This window comes from Doryrhamphus excisus, linkage group LG3 (assembly GCF_037039965.1).
Source record: "Doryrhamphus excisus strain RoL-2023G ecotype Guam linkage group LG3, RoL_Dexc_Guam_v1.1, whole genome shotgun sequence".
NCBI lineage: Eukaryota > Metazoa > Chordata > Actinopteri > Syngnathiformes > Syngnathidae > Doryrhamphus > Doryrhamphus excisus.
Genome location: NC_136359.1, coordinates 20024471 through 20039213, shown reverse-complemented (window position 1 = coordinate 20039213; position 14743 = coordinate 20024471). Strand labels below are relative to the sequence as shown.

At 41.8% G+C, this 14743-nt stretch overlaps 1 protein-coding gene across 32 annotated transcripts in view; it reads left to right on the top strand.

The window, feature by feature from the left end:
* rimbp2b (RIMS binding protein 2b) overlaps positions 1–14743 on the top strand; it is a 91323-nt gene that overhangs the window by 57471 nt on the left and 19109 nt on the right. For 21 of the 32 annotated variants that reach the window (XR_013627207.1, XM_058071976.2, XM_058071971.2 and 18 more), the window contains 13 exons: positions 898–1020; positions 3349–3453; positions 5318–5368; positions 5653–5673; positions 7105–7309; positions 8268–8407; positions 8751–8830; positions 9070–9179; positions 9257–10129; positions 11847–11998; positions 12719–13372; positions 13518–13667; positions 14091–14264. Coding sequence is in view for 31 of the 32 variants with exons in the window: in XM_058071976.2 (XP_057927959.2) it covers positions 898–1020; positions 3349–3453; positions 5318–5368; positions 5653–5673; positions 7105–7309; positions 8268–8407; positions 8751–8830; positions 9070–9179; positions 9257–10129; positions 11847–11998; positions 12719–13372; positions 13518–13667; positions 14091–14264 (2838 nt within the window). In the remaining variant the exon portion in view is untranslated. Of the gene's footprint in view, positions 1–897; positions 1021–1162; positions 1284–3348; positions 3454–5317; positions 5369–5652; positions 5674–7104; positions 7310–8267; positions 8408–8750; positions 8831–9069; positions 9180–9256; positions 10130–11846; positions 11999–12718; positions 13373–13517; positions 13668–14090; positions 14265–14743 lie in introns of those variants that run through there. The other 11 variants (XM_058071960.2, XM_078789846.1, XM_078789847.1 and 8 more) reach the window with 5 other exon arrangements.

The following is a 14743-nucleotide window of genomic DNA, read 5'->3' as shown; positions in this document are numbered from 1 at the left end:
TTCTCTCTTCAGCCGAGTTAAGGTGAAAGGCAGGATATGACCATACAGTATACACACCTACGGCCCATTCATGAATGCTTTTGGACCTTGGGACAAAACTGGAGTACTCAAAGCTAATCCACACAAGCACAGGCAGAACATTCATTCATTCATTCATTTTCTACCGCTTATCCTCATGAGGGTCACAGGCGTGCTGGAGCCTATCCCAGGTGTCACAGGGCACATATAGACAAACAACCATTCACACTCACATTCATACCTATTGACAATTTGGGGTCACCAGTAAACAAGATGTGTTTTCTGCAAAAAGAGACAATATTTTTTGACCAAAAATCCTAAAATTTGAGGGAATACTGAATTGGTAATGGTAATGGTAATGGTAATGGTAATTTTTTTTTTCATTTGAACATGCATCAGATTACAATTGAATGCATCACATAATCAGTTCACAGTTCCACATGTCCAAAAGGAGTAGGAAGAAGCAAAGCTTATTAAATCCTACCCCTCCATCTGGTACTTTTACAATCAGTAACTGTTACATTTGTTCACTTCCTGCTTTCCTAATATAGTTTAAGTTTTGTTTTTTTTTATTGTATTTTTGTCACGTACCGAAGTACAAGGTGATATGACCATACAATAACATAATCGGTACCATAATAACCGTAGTAATAGTAATTGTGAACAGGAATGCACCATATATACATACAGTTATATATACTGAATAAATGTGAATATTCGTCATGTTCAACATCACAGGTCAAAAAATGTTGTCCATTTAGCACAGTGTGACCCCAAAGTCAAATGCATCCTGATAAAGCACAGTGGCTTTGACCACAAATTAAATTAACAAAAACAATGTTGTCAAACATTTGTTTTTCATTTGTACTGTGTGCACAGGTGAAGACTGAATATGCCCAACTCGAAGATACACTCGGTGCTGTGACGCAGGAGAGAGATTTAGCTCTGTGGGAGAGAAACCAGCTCCAAGGCAAACTGGAGAACCTAGAGCAGGTGCTCAAGGTGAGTAAAACAGCTCCATGTGTACTAACTGGTACATCTTCCCCAGGACAATTTACCTCAATATGCTTCGCTGCCTCCTTTTGGTTGTCTTCCGCTATACCCGTCTAATTTCCCTGACGTGTCTGTTGCCTTCTAGTGTCGTGTGGGAAGGTCTGGCCAGGAGCAGTGAAAGAGTAGAAGCTTGGAGCTTGAGCCTCCTATTCTGATATTTTATGGTTTCCTCACTTTCCCTTAATTGCCTCTACCCCTGCTAGAATTGAAAGGTAAAATTGCTCTGTCCATCCAAGAAGCAGTGCTGTTTTGTCCACCACAGTGGCTGTGCTGATCTTCTTCATTGTTGGTGGGTTGCTTACAGGCATACAAATGCTCACCTTAGACCACCCCTTAGTGGAATGTGATTGATGCATGAGATGGAACAAAATTGTGAGACCGCCATAACGATACTGTCACCTGGATATCCACCAACCCACATTATCCTTGAGCTTCCACCGGCACGCACATTGGCTTCTGTCACGTTGCTGTCACAAAAAATCACTCTGGGGTATGAATGGATGACACAGGGATATTGAACACCATTCACCCTTTTGTATTGGAGTTTTGGATGAACACAGACAATTAGGACATTGTGGAATTTTCTCACCGTTTTAACTGCTGTATGTGCTGATGGTGCAAATAATGAGACTTCTGACAGGCATTATGTTACATAAAAGGGCAGCAAATCTGGCTTGATTTTTTTGTTGTCATCATATGCACCTTAGTGCAAATATTGATCTGATTTCTGCTGCTGATTACTTCTTATGGACTGTTGTCACAAAGTGGTTGCTGTGACAAACAGTGAAGGTGTGAATGCTGAGAGATGAGCATTCGCCCTAATACTGTTGTACGCTGAAAAATAGTTACACTGTCTGCTGAGACATCAATGCATCAAAACTGAATCCATCCATTTTCCATTTTGGTTATCCTGTTCTGGGTTACAGGGATCCTGGACTTGAAAGGTGTACTATCACAGAGTAATTCCATCTATGGCATTGTTGATTAAACAGCCATACACAAATGGTTTTTGAGGACAAGACATAATTAGTATGGACACATTAGTAGATTAAAAAAAATGTAGTACATACATGATATTCACTGGGACAAAAAAGAGCTCAGAATTAACTGCATTGCGTGTTGGTTTTATAAACAAAATCTCACAGTGGTAAAAGTCACATTTGGAGTCTGAAAATGAAAAGATAGGCAAAGCATGTGAAGAAAGATGCAAAGAAAAGTCGAACACTCTGTCATCGATTGGCGTAGCCTGTGTCAAACTGTCAGACGGAAACCATTGAGGCTTTACAGACCGCAATGTTGATTCTTGCTGCAATACAGGACCCAAGTGTGTCCCTTTATTGGCAACCTTATGTAGACCAACCACAGTAGACATGCACATTCATGTCATGTTTGTGTTGTCATGACATGAATTGTCATGTTGCCGGTTTTTGTGATTGCTTTGAAAGGCATTGATCGCCATATGCCAATTACGTGTTTTTTTTTACAGAAATCTGCAATGTCAACATTGGCCCATGTCTTTGGCCTGTGTTGCATTTACAGTACATATGACCTCAAGTGAACCGAACTGCACCAGATTACACCTGCAAGAAAATTGAGACCTATCTCTTGAGAGGTATCAAGGTTGGCGCTAATGAACCGTACGAATTGAGTAAATGCACCAGGTTGTTGGTAAACAAATCAAACATAACAAGTGTGAACACACCCGAAATATACTCCTCTACTACTGAATCACATTTACAATACAGTTGAATGGACAAATACTAATATTTATTTTATGGTATTTTATTGTATTTTACATTATGACACCACGTGCCTCCCCTCTCTGAATATGGTGACAAGGTTGCTAAGCAGGCAGACTAGGTGCATTATAATGTGTTTATAAGCCAAGACGAACTGGTAGCGTCAAATCTATTTGTGGCAGACTGCAATAAATAAATGACGGTATGGTGATGGTAACACTGCTATTACTTTTATTATTTTGGCACATCAGCATCTCTCAGTATGCGCACAAAAGTAATGAGGGAATCACAGTAGTCTTGTTTATGTTGCTTTGTTCGTTAAGGATGTAATTAGGTCAGTATATTGTTAAGCAGCCTCTGTGTGGGTGCACTCATGCGCATGTAGCCCATGTATGGAGTTGAATGCGTGGTGAAAGACTTGAGATGAACTTTGCTTTGGATCTTAGCACCACTAACATTAGCCATCTTTATGCCCTCCACCCCCACCCACCTTGCCCCTCCCTCCCTGGTTCTCCAACCTCTCATCCCTTGCGGACAGCATATGCGTGAGGCTGCAGAGCGGAGGCAGCAGCTCGAGTTGGAGCATGAACAGGCCTTGGCTGTACTCAATGCAAAGCAGCAGGAGATTGACCTGCTTCAGAAGGTAAGATAAGTCAGGTTAATGTTAAAAGCAGCGGAGGTGTAGTTGTTTGCTGAGTCAGCATTAGCGATGGGGTTGAACAAGCTTTAAGGCGATGTTACATTCCAATAAAACTGTCTGCTGAAAGAGTAAGCTCAGTTGGCACCTCTCCTAAAATGTCATCCCTGCCACTATACTTGAGCGGTCCACAGTGACCCCACCCCTCAGATGACTTCCTCCCACCTTGTCCTGTGTGCTACTTTTCAGGAGCACTCCTCTTGTTGGTTACAAACAAGCAAATCAAGCACCCAAATTGCAAAGTGGTTATGACACCTTTTTCAGCCCTGCTTATACAAAAGTGCTGGCCAAGGCCGTTTTGGTTCTTGGCCTTTCTTTTCTGTGCACTGGAGCTGACTTTAATGTCAAAGCGAGTCAAGCAAAGGCGGAGATTGTTGATAGTGTGAACGTGATAGGAATTGTCACAAGGTCTTTCTGCGTGCAGCTCAGTGTTGTTGTAGTGTTGCTCTGACTTCACAGTGGGCCACTCGCAGGCAGCCTTTTCCCTCATTAGCAGAAGCTCATTACTGCCTTATCTGCCAACTGATGTTCTGTATTCTCCTAAATTAATTGCCTGCAAAGTAGATTTATGAAAGTGTTAAGTCAACGGATGCTTGCATATTTTCTCTCAACAGACGTTCCCACTTCTTAAAAGAAGCACTTTTTTTCTGCCACATTTCTTTGTTGTCAAATATCCTAACCATCACCTTAGGTGCCTGCAACACCTTCTAAAACAATTCCACTTTTGTTTTGGAATCTTTTTTGCTGACAAATGTCCTCCTTTGAGGCTTTCAGAGCCAGATGAACATGTTTACAGCTTTCGTGCTCCAAGTCAGCAAATTATAGAGGCACACATAACACCTCAGACTTATAAATAAAATTAAATAATAAAAATAAAAAACATTCAAGCTATCATCTGGTTGCCAGTTCTGTCTCACATGCATAAAGATGCATCTGATATGTGAGAAAGATCATTGGACACAGCAGGAATTCTCATATCGAAACAATCTTGTCTTTAAATAAGTGTCTTGACAAGTGTGCATCAGGGTCCACTTCATCACTTTAAAAGTAAATGACTCCAAGTTTGAAAACTAGAAAATGGTGTGTGATGGTTCCCTAGCTGGTAGATTGAAACTCATTGGACGTGAGGTCCTGTAGTCATCCATCCATCCATTTTCTATGCCATTTATCCTTATTAGGGTTGCAGGGGTGCTGGAGCCTATCCCAGCTGACTTCAGGGGAGAAGGCGGTGTATACACTGGACTGGTGGCCAGCCAAATACAGGGCACATATAGACAAACAACCATTCACACTCACATTCATACCTATGGACAATTTGGAGTCGGCAATTAACCTAGCATGTTTTTGGAATGTGGGAGGAAACCGGAGTACCTGGAGAAAACCCACACATGCATGTGGAGAACATGCAAGCGGAGAATCGAACTCAGATCTGTCCTGTCGTCAAGCTGTTTCAAATACAATGGAACCTCAGTTAGTGTACACCCCGGTTTTTGTGTTTTTCAGTTAATGTTTTGTACAGTTTGCCTTGGTTTGCGGACATTTTCCGGCTCGCCTTGTTGTATTATAATTAATACACCATTATTTGTGTATTTTCATCACAAAACATCCTTGTTAGCTTGCTAATACACAGAAACAGTCAGCCGCTGCACAGCGATTGGCATTCATGGCATGACAAGAGTCCACACCACTGTCTTTCTTTTCAGTGTGATGCTAATAAATATTTGCAAGGGTTTTTTGTGTGTTAACAAAGTGTTTAAAGTGTTTGAAATGATACCATCCTGATCTGAAGCATTGCCTCTGTCTTTCCCAGGCTCAGGTTGAGGCTAAAAAGGAACATGAAGGCGCTGTTCATCTGTTAGAGGTGAGCATCTGGACTGAGGGGCAGGTCTTTTGCATGTGTAGTTTTCTAAAATGACAATAGTTAAGGTAGGACATTTGTCACGTAATACTCAGCTACCAAATACAGTGGTATAAATAGTCACACGTGTTCATGAGTTTGTGGGTTTTAGAAGTTTTTCATCAAGATTTGTTTGCATGAGTATAAACAATTGAGGGTACTTTTAATGGTGGCTTTTCTGTGAAAATGAGCATAAGTGATGATATCTTTTCTACATCTCTTTTTACTCTATTGGTGTTGATGCTTAGAACCACTTGGACAGCATGCAGGTATTTCATTATTGCTTTTATATTGATGTACTTGATGTTGTGTATGGTATGGTATGGTTTATTTGTTTTAGACGAGCTACATGAAGGAATATCATGTGGTTTGAACACGTCCGAAAAGGAGTAGGAAGAAGATTTGATTTATTACGTACTTCTCCATATCTATTACTGATAATGTTTATATTTATAGATATTTTGTTATTTAAATTTTGCTCACTTAAATAAATAGAGACCTAATTTATGAATAAAAATAAAAGTAAGTAAATAAAACTAAAAGTAAATCAAAAATAAATTGTCAAGTACTTCCATTAATTCTTTGGTCAGTCCAGAAAAAAGGATATTGTGGCTTGGATGAAAATACTTTAAAAAAATATGTTTTTTTTTAGGTTTGGTTTTCCAAGATATCCAAAAGTCTGTCATAGCAGTCTCACCACCCTGGTTTCCACTTCCCATCAAAGCATGCTCTCACACAGAGGCTGAAATATGACTGACAGGTTCGGCTAGACATCTCTCTGCCTTGATCACAGAGAAATATTCAGCCCCACTTGCTGAATAATCGATGAAAAGGTTGTACAAATAAAATACACATTCAAAGTATGCATGTTAAAAAAAATGTCTGGCTGACAATTCGGACAATTTGGTACGCCTGAGCTCCAACAAAAGTTACAATGAGAAAAAAATTAAACAAAAACAATAGCCAGTTTTGATTGTCACTGTCAGATGGCACTCATTTAACAATATCGTTATTGTTGTAGTTTTCAGCTCAATAATGTAACCATTATTTATTGTTATATAATATGTATACGTAGCTGAAAACCATAAAGAAGCATCATCAAGTAGAGTGCTGACTAGTATTCACATGCATGAACTTTGGTTCCAGTTCATTTTATGACATAACAGTATTGCTCAGTTGTGCACTTGTGATGGATGATCATTGCTTGTATGAGATGTCACCCAGCATCTGTTCTACAGTGTTCACTTGCCACACAGTTACCAAGCTGCATGTTGATGTGACGTATCGATTTGTGCATGGAACACTTGGTGTACACAAGCATTGACCTACTGTGGTAGTGATACTGTGGTAAATACAAATTCCAGGGTGGAAACACCTCTGCACCATATTGTGAAGTTGGCAAATCTTCAGGTGAGAAAATGAGCCTGTTACCCCTGGAATTGTAGTTACAGTACAGCCTGTTTGCTGTTTGGTTTAATTAATGCTCCTCATTTAGTCCAAGTTTAGATGCTGGACTCGAGGGTTGTTTTTTTTTTTTTTGATTGATATCATCAAATTTGTGTATGTGTGCTGTAGCATCCATTTATCATGCACATGTCTCCTAACTGTTCATCTTTTGTTTCCTTTTTTCCCCTTAATCACTCCCTCACCACCTTTTTCCATCTCTCCTCTTATGAACTCTTTGCCCTCACCGCCATCAGGCCAAAGTCCGTGAGCTGGAGGAGAAATGTCGGAATCAGAGCGAGCAGTTCAACCTCCTGTCCAAAGAGCTGGAGAAGTTTCGTTTGCAGGCGGGGAAGTTTGACATCCTCAGCACTGAACCTCTGACAGTGTGTGAATCTCCTGGTTCTCCCAACAAATCTCTGTCCCAGCTCCTCAATGGATTGGCGCCCCCCGTAGGAAAAGGTGGGACTCAGCTGATGATGGAACAATATATGAATTATATATTAAACATGTTCAGTTTGGTTTTATTTCTTTTCATAAAAGCAAGTGACACATGACACCACCGAAGTAGAACTCAACCACGATAGCTTCAACTAGCATGCTAAGCTAATACAGGCTAAACATTTGTTCACCTCACCGGAATTTTCATTCGACAAAACACAAACCCAAAAAGAGTAGCGATCAATAATACACCACCTCACTTAAATAGGAATCCTTCAAGATTATGAAGACTCGAACAAACTTGTTGGAACAACTTTTTTTTTAAACATTAGTTGGTTTCCTCAACGTCTGCTGTGATGTGTCATTCGCGAACGAATTGGCTCTATGAACAGACTCTTTGAAATGAACGACAGAAGCCGGTTCGTGTCGTCCGACTTTTTTCCTTGTCTTTTTCTGTTAAATGTGAATGTCATTAGTCAAGATGTGAGGCAGCATTGCTGTGTCCACACTGAGTGGGGGAAGAGCGATGATGTGGAGCTCTTAGAGACGATTGGTGAAGTATTTGCATGAAGCGATTTGATGTATTTTGACCAAATTTGTCTATTGAGATGGGTTTTTGTTTTTATATTATATTTGTTGCTGTTCATTGAGATTTATAATAATAAACATTTGATATCAGGTATTTTTACATTGGGAATTTTACATAACACACATAATTTGGTGATAAATTACTGTAAGGTAAGTTTAAGTTAGTTCTTAATTGTAGTTATTAATATCAACATTTCATCTTTTTCTCTTCTGCCTGCATTATTTCCATTATTTTTTGGTATTTTTTATTTTTATTTTGTTTCTACAATGTGCTGCAAGTCATTAAAAAACATGTGTGTGATCTAATAATAGTTTGTATTGCTGTTTGCTACATATTCAGATCTGCTCCTTATGATAAGAGCTATAATGATATGATTTGTTCGATCCACAGGCAATGAGGCTCCAACAAGCAGATCTTTGATATCAGAGTTCATTCGGCCGCTCCAGATCAGTGGAGACAAACCGGAGCTCCTCTCTGTCAAGCCAACATTCCTCAGTCACGGCCGAGGCAGCAGGACGCTCCTCTCTGAGGTGTGTGATGCAACTCCATACATTAAAACATGATCTGTAATCAATTATATTAAATATATTGATTATGTACAGTACTTTAACTGACTTCATTATTTTTTTAATGAGGGCTGGCAATCAATTAAATTTTTTAATCATGATTAATTCCATTTCATACAAAGTTAACTTGGAATTAATTGCATTTCATTGCAGATAGAAATACGTTTTTATCTTTAATATGACAACTTTGTAATGTTTCTAACACCCATGATTCATGATGCATGATTTTGCCAACATGAAGTGACTTTGCAAATAAACACAAAATTTATGATCCTGTTATCCTTTGTGCATTCTTTCTCTTCTCCAGATGGACAAAGAGCTTGGTTCCACCCCTAGAGCTAAACCAAGGTTTACTGGAAAAGTTCGCCTGTGTATGGCTCGCTACAGGTATCGACTGTATCTATAATGATCACAGAAAATGAATATCACAAATGACATTAACAAATCCCTGAACCTAACCTTAGCAAAGCAGATTATAGCTAAAATGTCATCATTCCTTCTGATGGAGAGCTTTGTTCATACTAGAATGCAAGGTTTGGCTCACCATCAATTTTGATAATAACATGTCTAACATTTAACTTGCTGTTTTCCTGATTCTTATGATGATTGTGTTTTTTGTGTTACAGTTACAATCCTTATGATGGGCCAAATGAGCATCCTGAAGCAGAGCTCCCCCTGGTGGCAGGAAAGTACCTCTACATTTACGGGACCATGGACGAGGATGGCTTTTATGAAGGTCTGATGCCTCATATAGTCTCCTCTTCTTAAATGCTTGCTAGATTGCCAACCATCTTTTCCCATTTTGCATTTCAGGAGAGCTACTAGATGGCCAGCGGGGGCTCGTCCCTTCTAATTTTGTGGATTTTATACAAGAAGAGGAGAAGGCCTCCGCCCAACACAGGGATTCAGTAGCTAAAGAACCTGGCAACCTCAACCACAGTAGCCTGGGATCTCAGAGACTGGGGGTAGGCAGGGGGATTGGGACATGTTTAGGCAGCCTGCTGCCCGACAGTAAACAAGGCTGTCTGAGCAGCAGCAGCTTGGGCATGGACCTCCTGGGCTCCTCCAGCAACGGGACAGGAACCTTAGATGTCAATATCGACGAGGTCGGTGAAGACATTGTGCCTTATCCTCGCCGCATCAACCTGATTAAACAACTAGCCAAGAGCATCATCATTGGCTGGGATCCCCCTGTGGTTCCACCGGGCTGGGGCTCCATCAGTGGCTACAATGTTTTGGTGGATAAGGAGGTACGGATGAGCGTTCCCTACGGGGGCAGGACTAAGTCCCTCATTGAGAAACTCAACTTAGCCACCAACACTTACCGCATCTCAGTGCAGAGTGTCACTGAGCGAGGATTGTCAGATGAGCTCCGGTGTACAATGCTGGTGGGCAAAGATGTGGTGGTGGCTCCTTACTACGTACGGGTGGATAACATCACACAGGGCTCTGCTGAGCTCTCTTGGATGCCCAGCAACAGCAACTACAGTCACACACTCTTCCTCAATGGCGCTGAGTACGACATGATCAAGGCTGGGGGCTACAAATATAAATTCTTCAACCTGAAGGCCATGACAGTTTACAAAGTGAAAGTTGTGGCACAGACGCATCAGGTGCCTTGGCAGCTTCTAACCGAGCAGAGGGAGAAAAGGGAAATCTCTGTGGAGTTCTGCACTCAACCTGCAGGTCAGCCTATGAAACGGACAGTGAATATACCGTAGTAATTCTTAAAGGGGACCTATTATGCTCATTTTCAGCCCTTTGTATTGAGGTGTGGACTCCTATAGAGCAGCTACACACAATAACCCGTACAGAAAGCTTTCTAGATCTTCCAGAATCTCCATCTATTCCGGTTTTGTTTCAATGGATTTCCCTCTTCCCGCCAAAACTGTCTCATTCATTCATTCATTTTCTAGCGCTTATCTTCACAAGGGTCTTTGTGGTGCTGGAGCCTAGCCCAGCTGTCTTCGGGCGAGAGGCGGGGTACACCCTGGACTAGTCGCCAGCCAATCACAGGGCACATATAGACAAACAACCATTCACACTCACATTCATCAACTGTCTCTTTTAATTTATTCCAACCATGACCCACCTCCATCGTGATTGGTCACACTCCCAAGCGCTCCCGAGTTTTTCCGGGCAGCTGCCGAACCCAATAAACCCTTTGGAGAGCTACTTGAAAAGTGGTTAGGAGCTACTGGTAGCTCATGAGTTCCTGTTGTCCCTGACATACTTTGTATGAACTCAAAGAGTGGTAACTATGGGTTCAACGATAAACAGAATTCACGGTTCAGTTCAGTTTGACACGATTGTGTTACGGTTCGATCCGCTTTGATACAAAACATAGTAGGTCCCCTTTAACTAATCACGAGCACAGTGTTATTAGGAGTGAAGTGTTTACATTGTACTGTCCTGAGGGATTTATTGTTATGTGTTCGTGTATCCTCCTGTAATCTACCTGTCTACCTGTGTATGTTTCCGGAGAAGCAAGCTCAAAACTGTTCAAAACTTTGCACCTGTAAGCTTCCCTGGCCAAGTAATGGTCAGTGGGCGGAGCCGAACCACATGGCGGGTGGCCCGGTGGTCGGGGACCCCTGGATTATACTATACAAGCGCGCAAGTGAGATGTGAGATGTATTTATTTCAAAGGAGTATGGGCATTTAATTTGTATGGATATGATTTAGCAGGTTTTTAAATGCTCTACAATCATCATACAAAGAGAAAAGAGGGTCACCGGGGGACAAATAAGGAAGGCATTGTATGAAAAGTCATGCCAAGCTTTTTCTGTTGGCATCTGATTAGAAAACCTGCTGGGAGTTCATTAAGTGAGCCATTCATTGAACATTTTAATTAGAGGCATCGGAAATAGTCTCAGTATCTAGTGGATGACTGTCATTAAAGAGGACAGTCTGGGGGAACTGAGTTAGACTTTGTAACTCAGCATGTGTTCCTCCAACAAGTAACTGGAATCATTTTTAGCACTGGTGCGTTAAAAAAAATAGGATTTGTCAATATAGCCTCTGGTTCCGTGCCATAAATTCACTGCCTGTTATTTAGCTGCACTGAATAATTCATTCAATATGCAATTGTGTTTGGTCCCTGACAAGAATAGTTTAAATATCAGAAGTAGGAATAGAATCTTAATCTTGGAACTGTGCTTTGGCTGGTTTTGCTTCATATATGTAGACACGCACTGCTAAGTGCATCCATCTAATCACTGTGTGCTGTGTATGTGAAGAGATGCTCCATGGAGCACTGACAATACCAAACCAACAACATGGACGGATTATAGACATCACAGATGTAGGGAACCCCCCGCCCCCCTTCATGCAGATTCGCTACAGATGTTTTCCACCAAGTGAATCTTTATTATTATTTATTTTTCCCGTTTGTTCTACCCAGGACCCCCCCACCCTCCACAGGAGGTTCAGGTCCAGTGCGGTCAGACGCCCGGTGTTCTGCAGGTCAGATGGAAGCCCCCTCCTCTGACGTCTGCTGGAACCTCCAATGGTGCCAATGTAATAGGCTACGCTGTATGCACAAAAGGACAAAAGGTACCAAATATTTTCATTGTTGTATGTCTAAGGCCAAACCTTATTAAAGAGTAACAAACCAACCTCCATCTGGAGGAACAAACTACTGATGATATCCAGCTAAAGCTAAAGCATGGTACATATGTGAAGATCAGCTGACCAATTTCTAGCATAATTCCCCCGATTGAAAAGCATCAAAGGGATAAATCATTCTGGTTTATGAATACTGTTGCAAGAATAGTACATTCCACTCATACATACATATATGTTGGAATGTTTACACACTGTAGTAACCGGTTATTGGTTTGTAAACTTTGCAGTGGCTATGAGGTACTATATGGATGTTTCCCCATCAATTTCGCACACAAGTATGGCAAGACGTTTCCCCGTCAGACAACAAGACAGAAAATTAGTCTTTACTGACGCATGTATGTACATGCATAAATAGTATGCATAAATATCTACAATGTTTTTTTTTTGTCTTGTGTTCATGATGCCACCATCTAGGTCCTATAACGTCACTTCAGTTTAGCCAGTTTTACAGACAATAAAAGCATGTTCTACTATGTTAAAGTGATTTGATAAACGTTATAGTGTTATGTCACTTTTTTCAGTGCGCTTGATTTACATCACAGTCTCGGAACAGAATTTGTTCGTAACCCGAGGACCACTCATATATGAAATATATACTACTGTGAGATGAATTCACTGAGAAATTGACTCTCTGGTTGTTTTGTCCAGATAGCAGAGGTCTTGTACCCCACAGCAGACTATGTGACGGTGGAGTTAAACAGGATCCAATGTCTGGAGGCCAGGGAGGTCATTGTAAGGACGTTATCAACACAAGGAGAGTCCCAGGACTCACCTGTGGCGGTCATCCCGCATAATCTATTGGGCTCGCCTCGCGTCTCTCTCCGAACCACAGGGCCTCCTCACACTTTGCCCCATGCTCCGACCCATCCAATTCTCTCCCAAACGCACCCTCCTTATCCATCCACGTATCCCCCAAATCACCCTCAGCCGCAGGTGCAGCCTATTCCTCGAGCCCAACCCCATACACTGCCCCACTCACAGCCCGTCTGTCACCAACCCCCTCACCCCCAGCCTCAGTTCCAGCGCCAGCCTGTGCCCAAGTCCAAACCACTCCTAAGTGCCAGAGAGACAGATACCAAAGAGCACGAGGCCAGCATGCGGCCAGGCGCGCCCTGGGAACGCTCCCCCTCCCCATTGCCTATGATGCACGGCGCCAATCTGGAGCCACCGCCCTTCCAACCACGGCGATCGCCCTCGCCTCAGAGGATCCTGCCGCAGCCTCAGGGAGTCCCCATTCCCAATACCATCGCTAAGGCCATGGCCCGGGAAGCTGCACAGAGAGTGTTTGCTGAAAGCAACAGGGTATGAGAAGAACGTATCAATGCAAAACAATTATTGGTTGAATGCTTGAACTACAGACAAGAAGCGAACCAAATAGGGAAATGTTAAGACTAATTCACATGACTTTAGTATCCTCTTCCAATCTGAAATAATATGTATTTCTCAGGTGGAGAAGAGGAACATCTTCAGCGAGCGGGGAAACGCACTGCATCCACTTAACTCTGATGAGGAGGAAGATGGCTATGATTCTCCTCATGCAAGAAGAAGAGGGGCTTCTGTGGATGAATTCCTTAGAGGCTCTGAATTGGGAAGACAGGTATTATTGTTTAGGGTGCACTCACACAAGGCAGTGCTTGGGCTTGCTTGACACCTAAAGTGCACATTGTTTGATGTGTGAATGCACCACGCTCAAGTACAGTACACTTTGGTGAGCTTGAGCATGGTATACCTGGTACGGTCATGTATACCACATATACCACGTTGAAGCACAGAGTGGAAGGAGTATTAGAATTTACATTATTTGAATTTAATATATAATATCATTTAATATATAATTTATATTATAATGCTGCATGGAGAGTTATGACTATAGATTTTCCCCACTCCAGGGATTTTAATTTATTATTATACGTACTTAAATGCAAGCACCGGTTTCTTTGTAGCAACAGAAAGCTTAACTCGCACATGTTGATTGGGGAAAAACATTTAGGATTATGCTCCTCTGCTTGTTTCTGCTTAGCACCACCACCACCAACACCACCACCACTACAGCCACAGTGAGGAGTACTACACAGAGAGTAGCCGCGGGTCAGACTTGTCTGATATCATGGAGGAGGACGAGGAAGATCTTTATTCCGAGATGCAATTGGAAGAGGGCCGCAGGCGGAGCATCAACTCTCACAACTCGCTAAAGGTACCTAGTGCACACCTTAAATCTGTAGTGACACGGGGGAGGAATGGTTTGACGAAGGGAGAGTGTAAATAAACAGAGATGGTCATCGTCACCTTTTCAGGGTTTTTTTTTTTTTACAACCAGGCCCACTGGCTTTGCCTGGCTAAATGCTAATGCCTTGTTTTTATTTTTTTTCAATGAATTTTCCAAACCTGCTCACCTCCCCCTCCAGCACTGCTTAATGCACTCAAGTATGACCTTATGGGAATGGCTGTGTGTACTTTAATAAGCTGTACAGCATGCCAGACTGGAGTCTGTATACTAAAACAAGGTCCATTTCTGGTTTGCATTGCATTTTTGTTGTGCTATTAAGCAAGATGATATCAAATGTACAGTTTCAGAGGGTCATGGCGTATCAAGTGCACTTGGGAATCTCATTTAAGTGAGCACTTAAATGGAAATTTTCACTTCTGTTTGTGTCTGTCATGTCCAAATGTTGA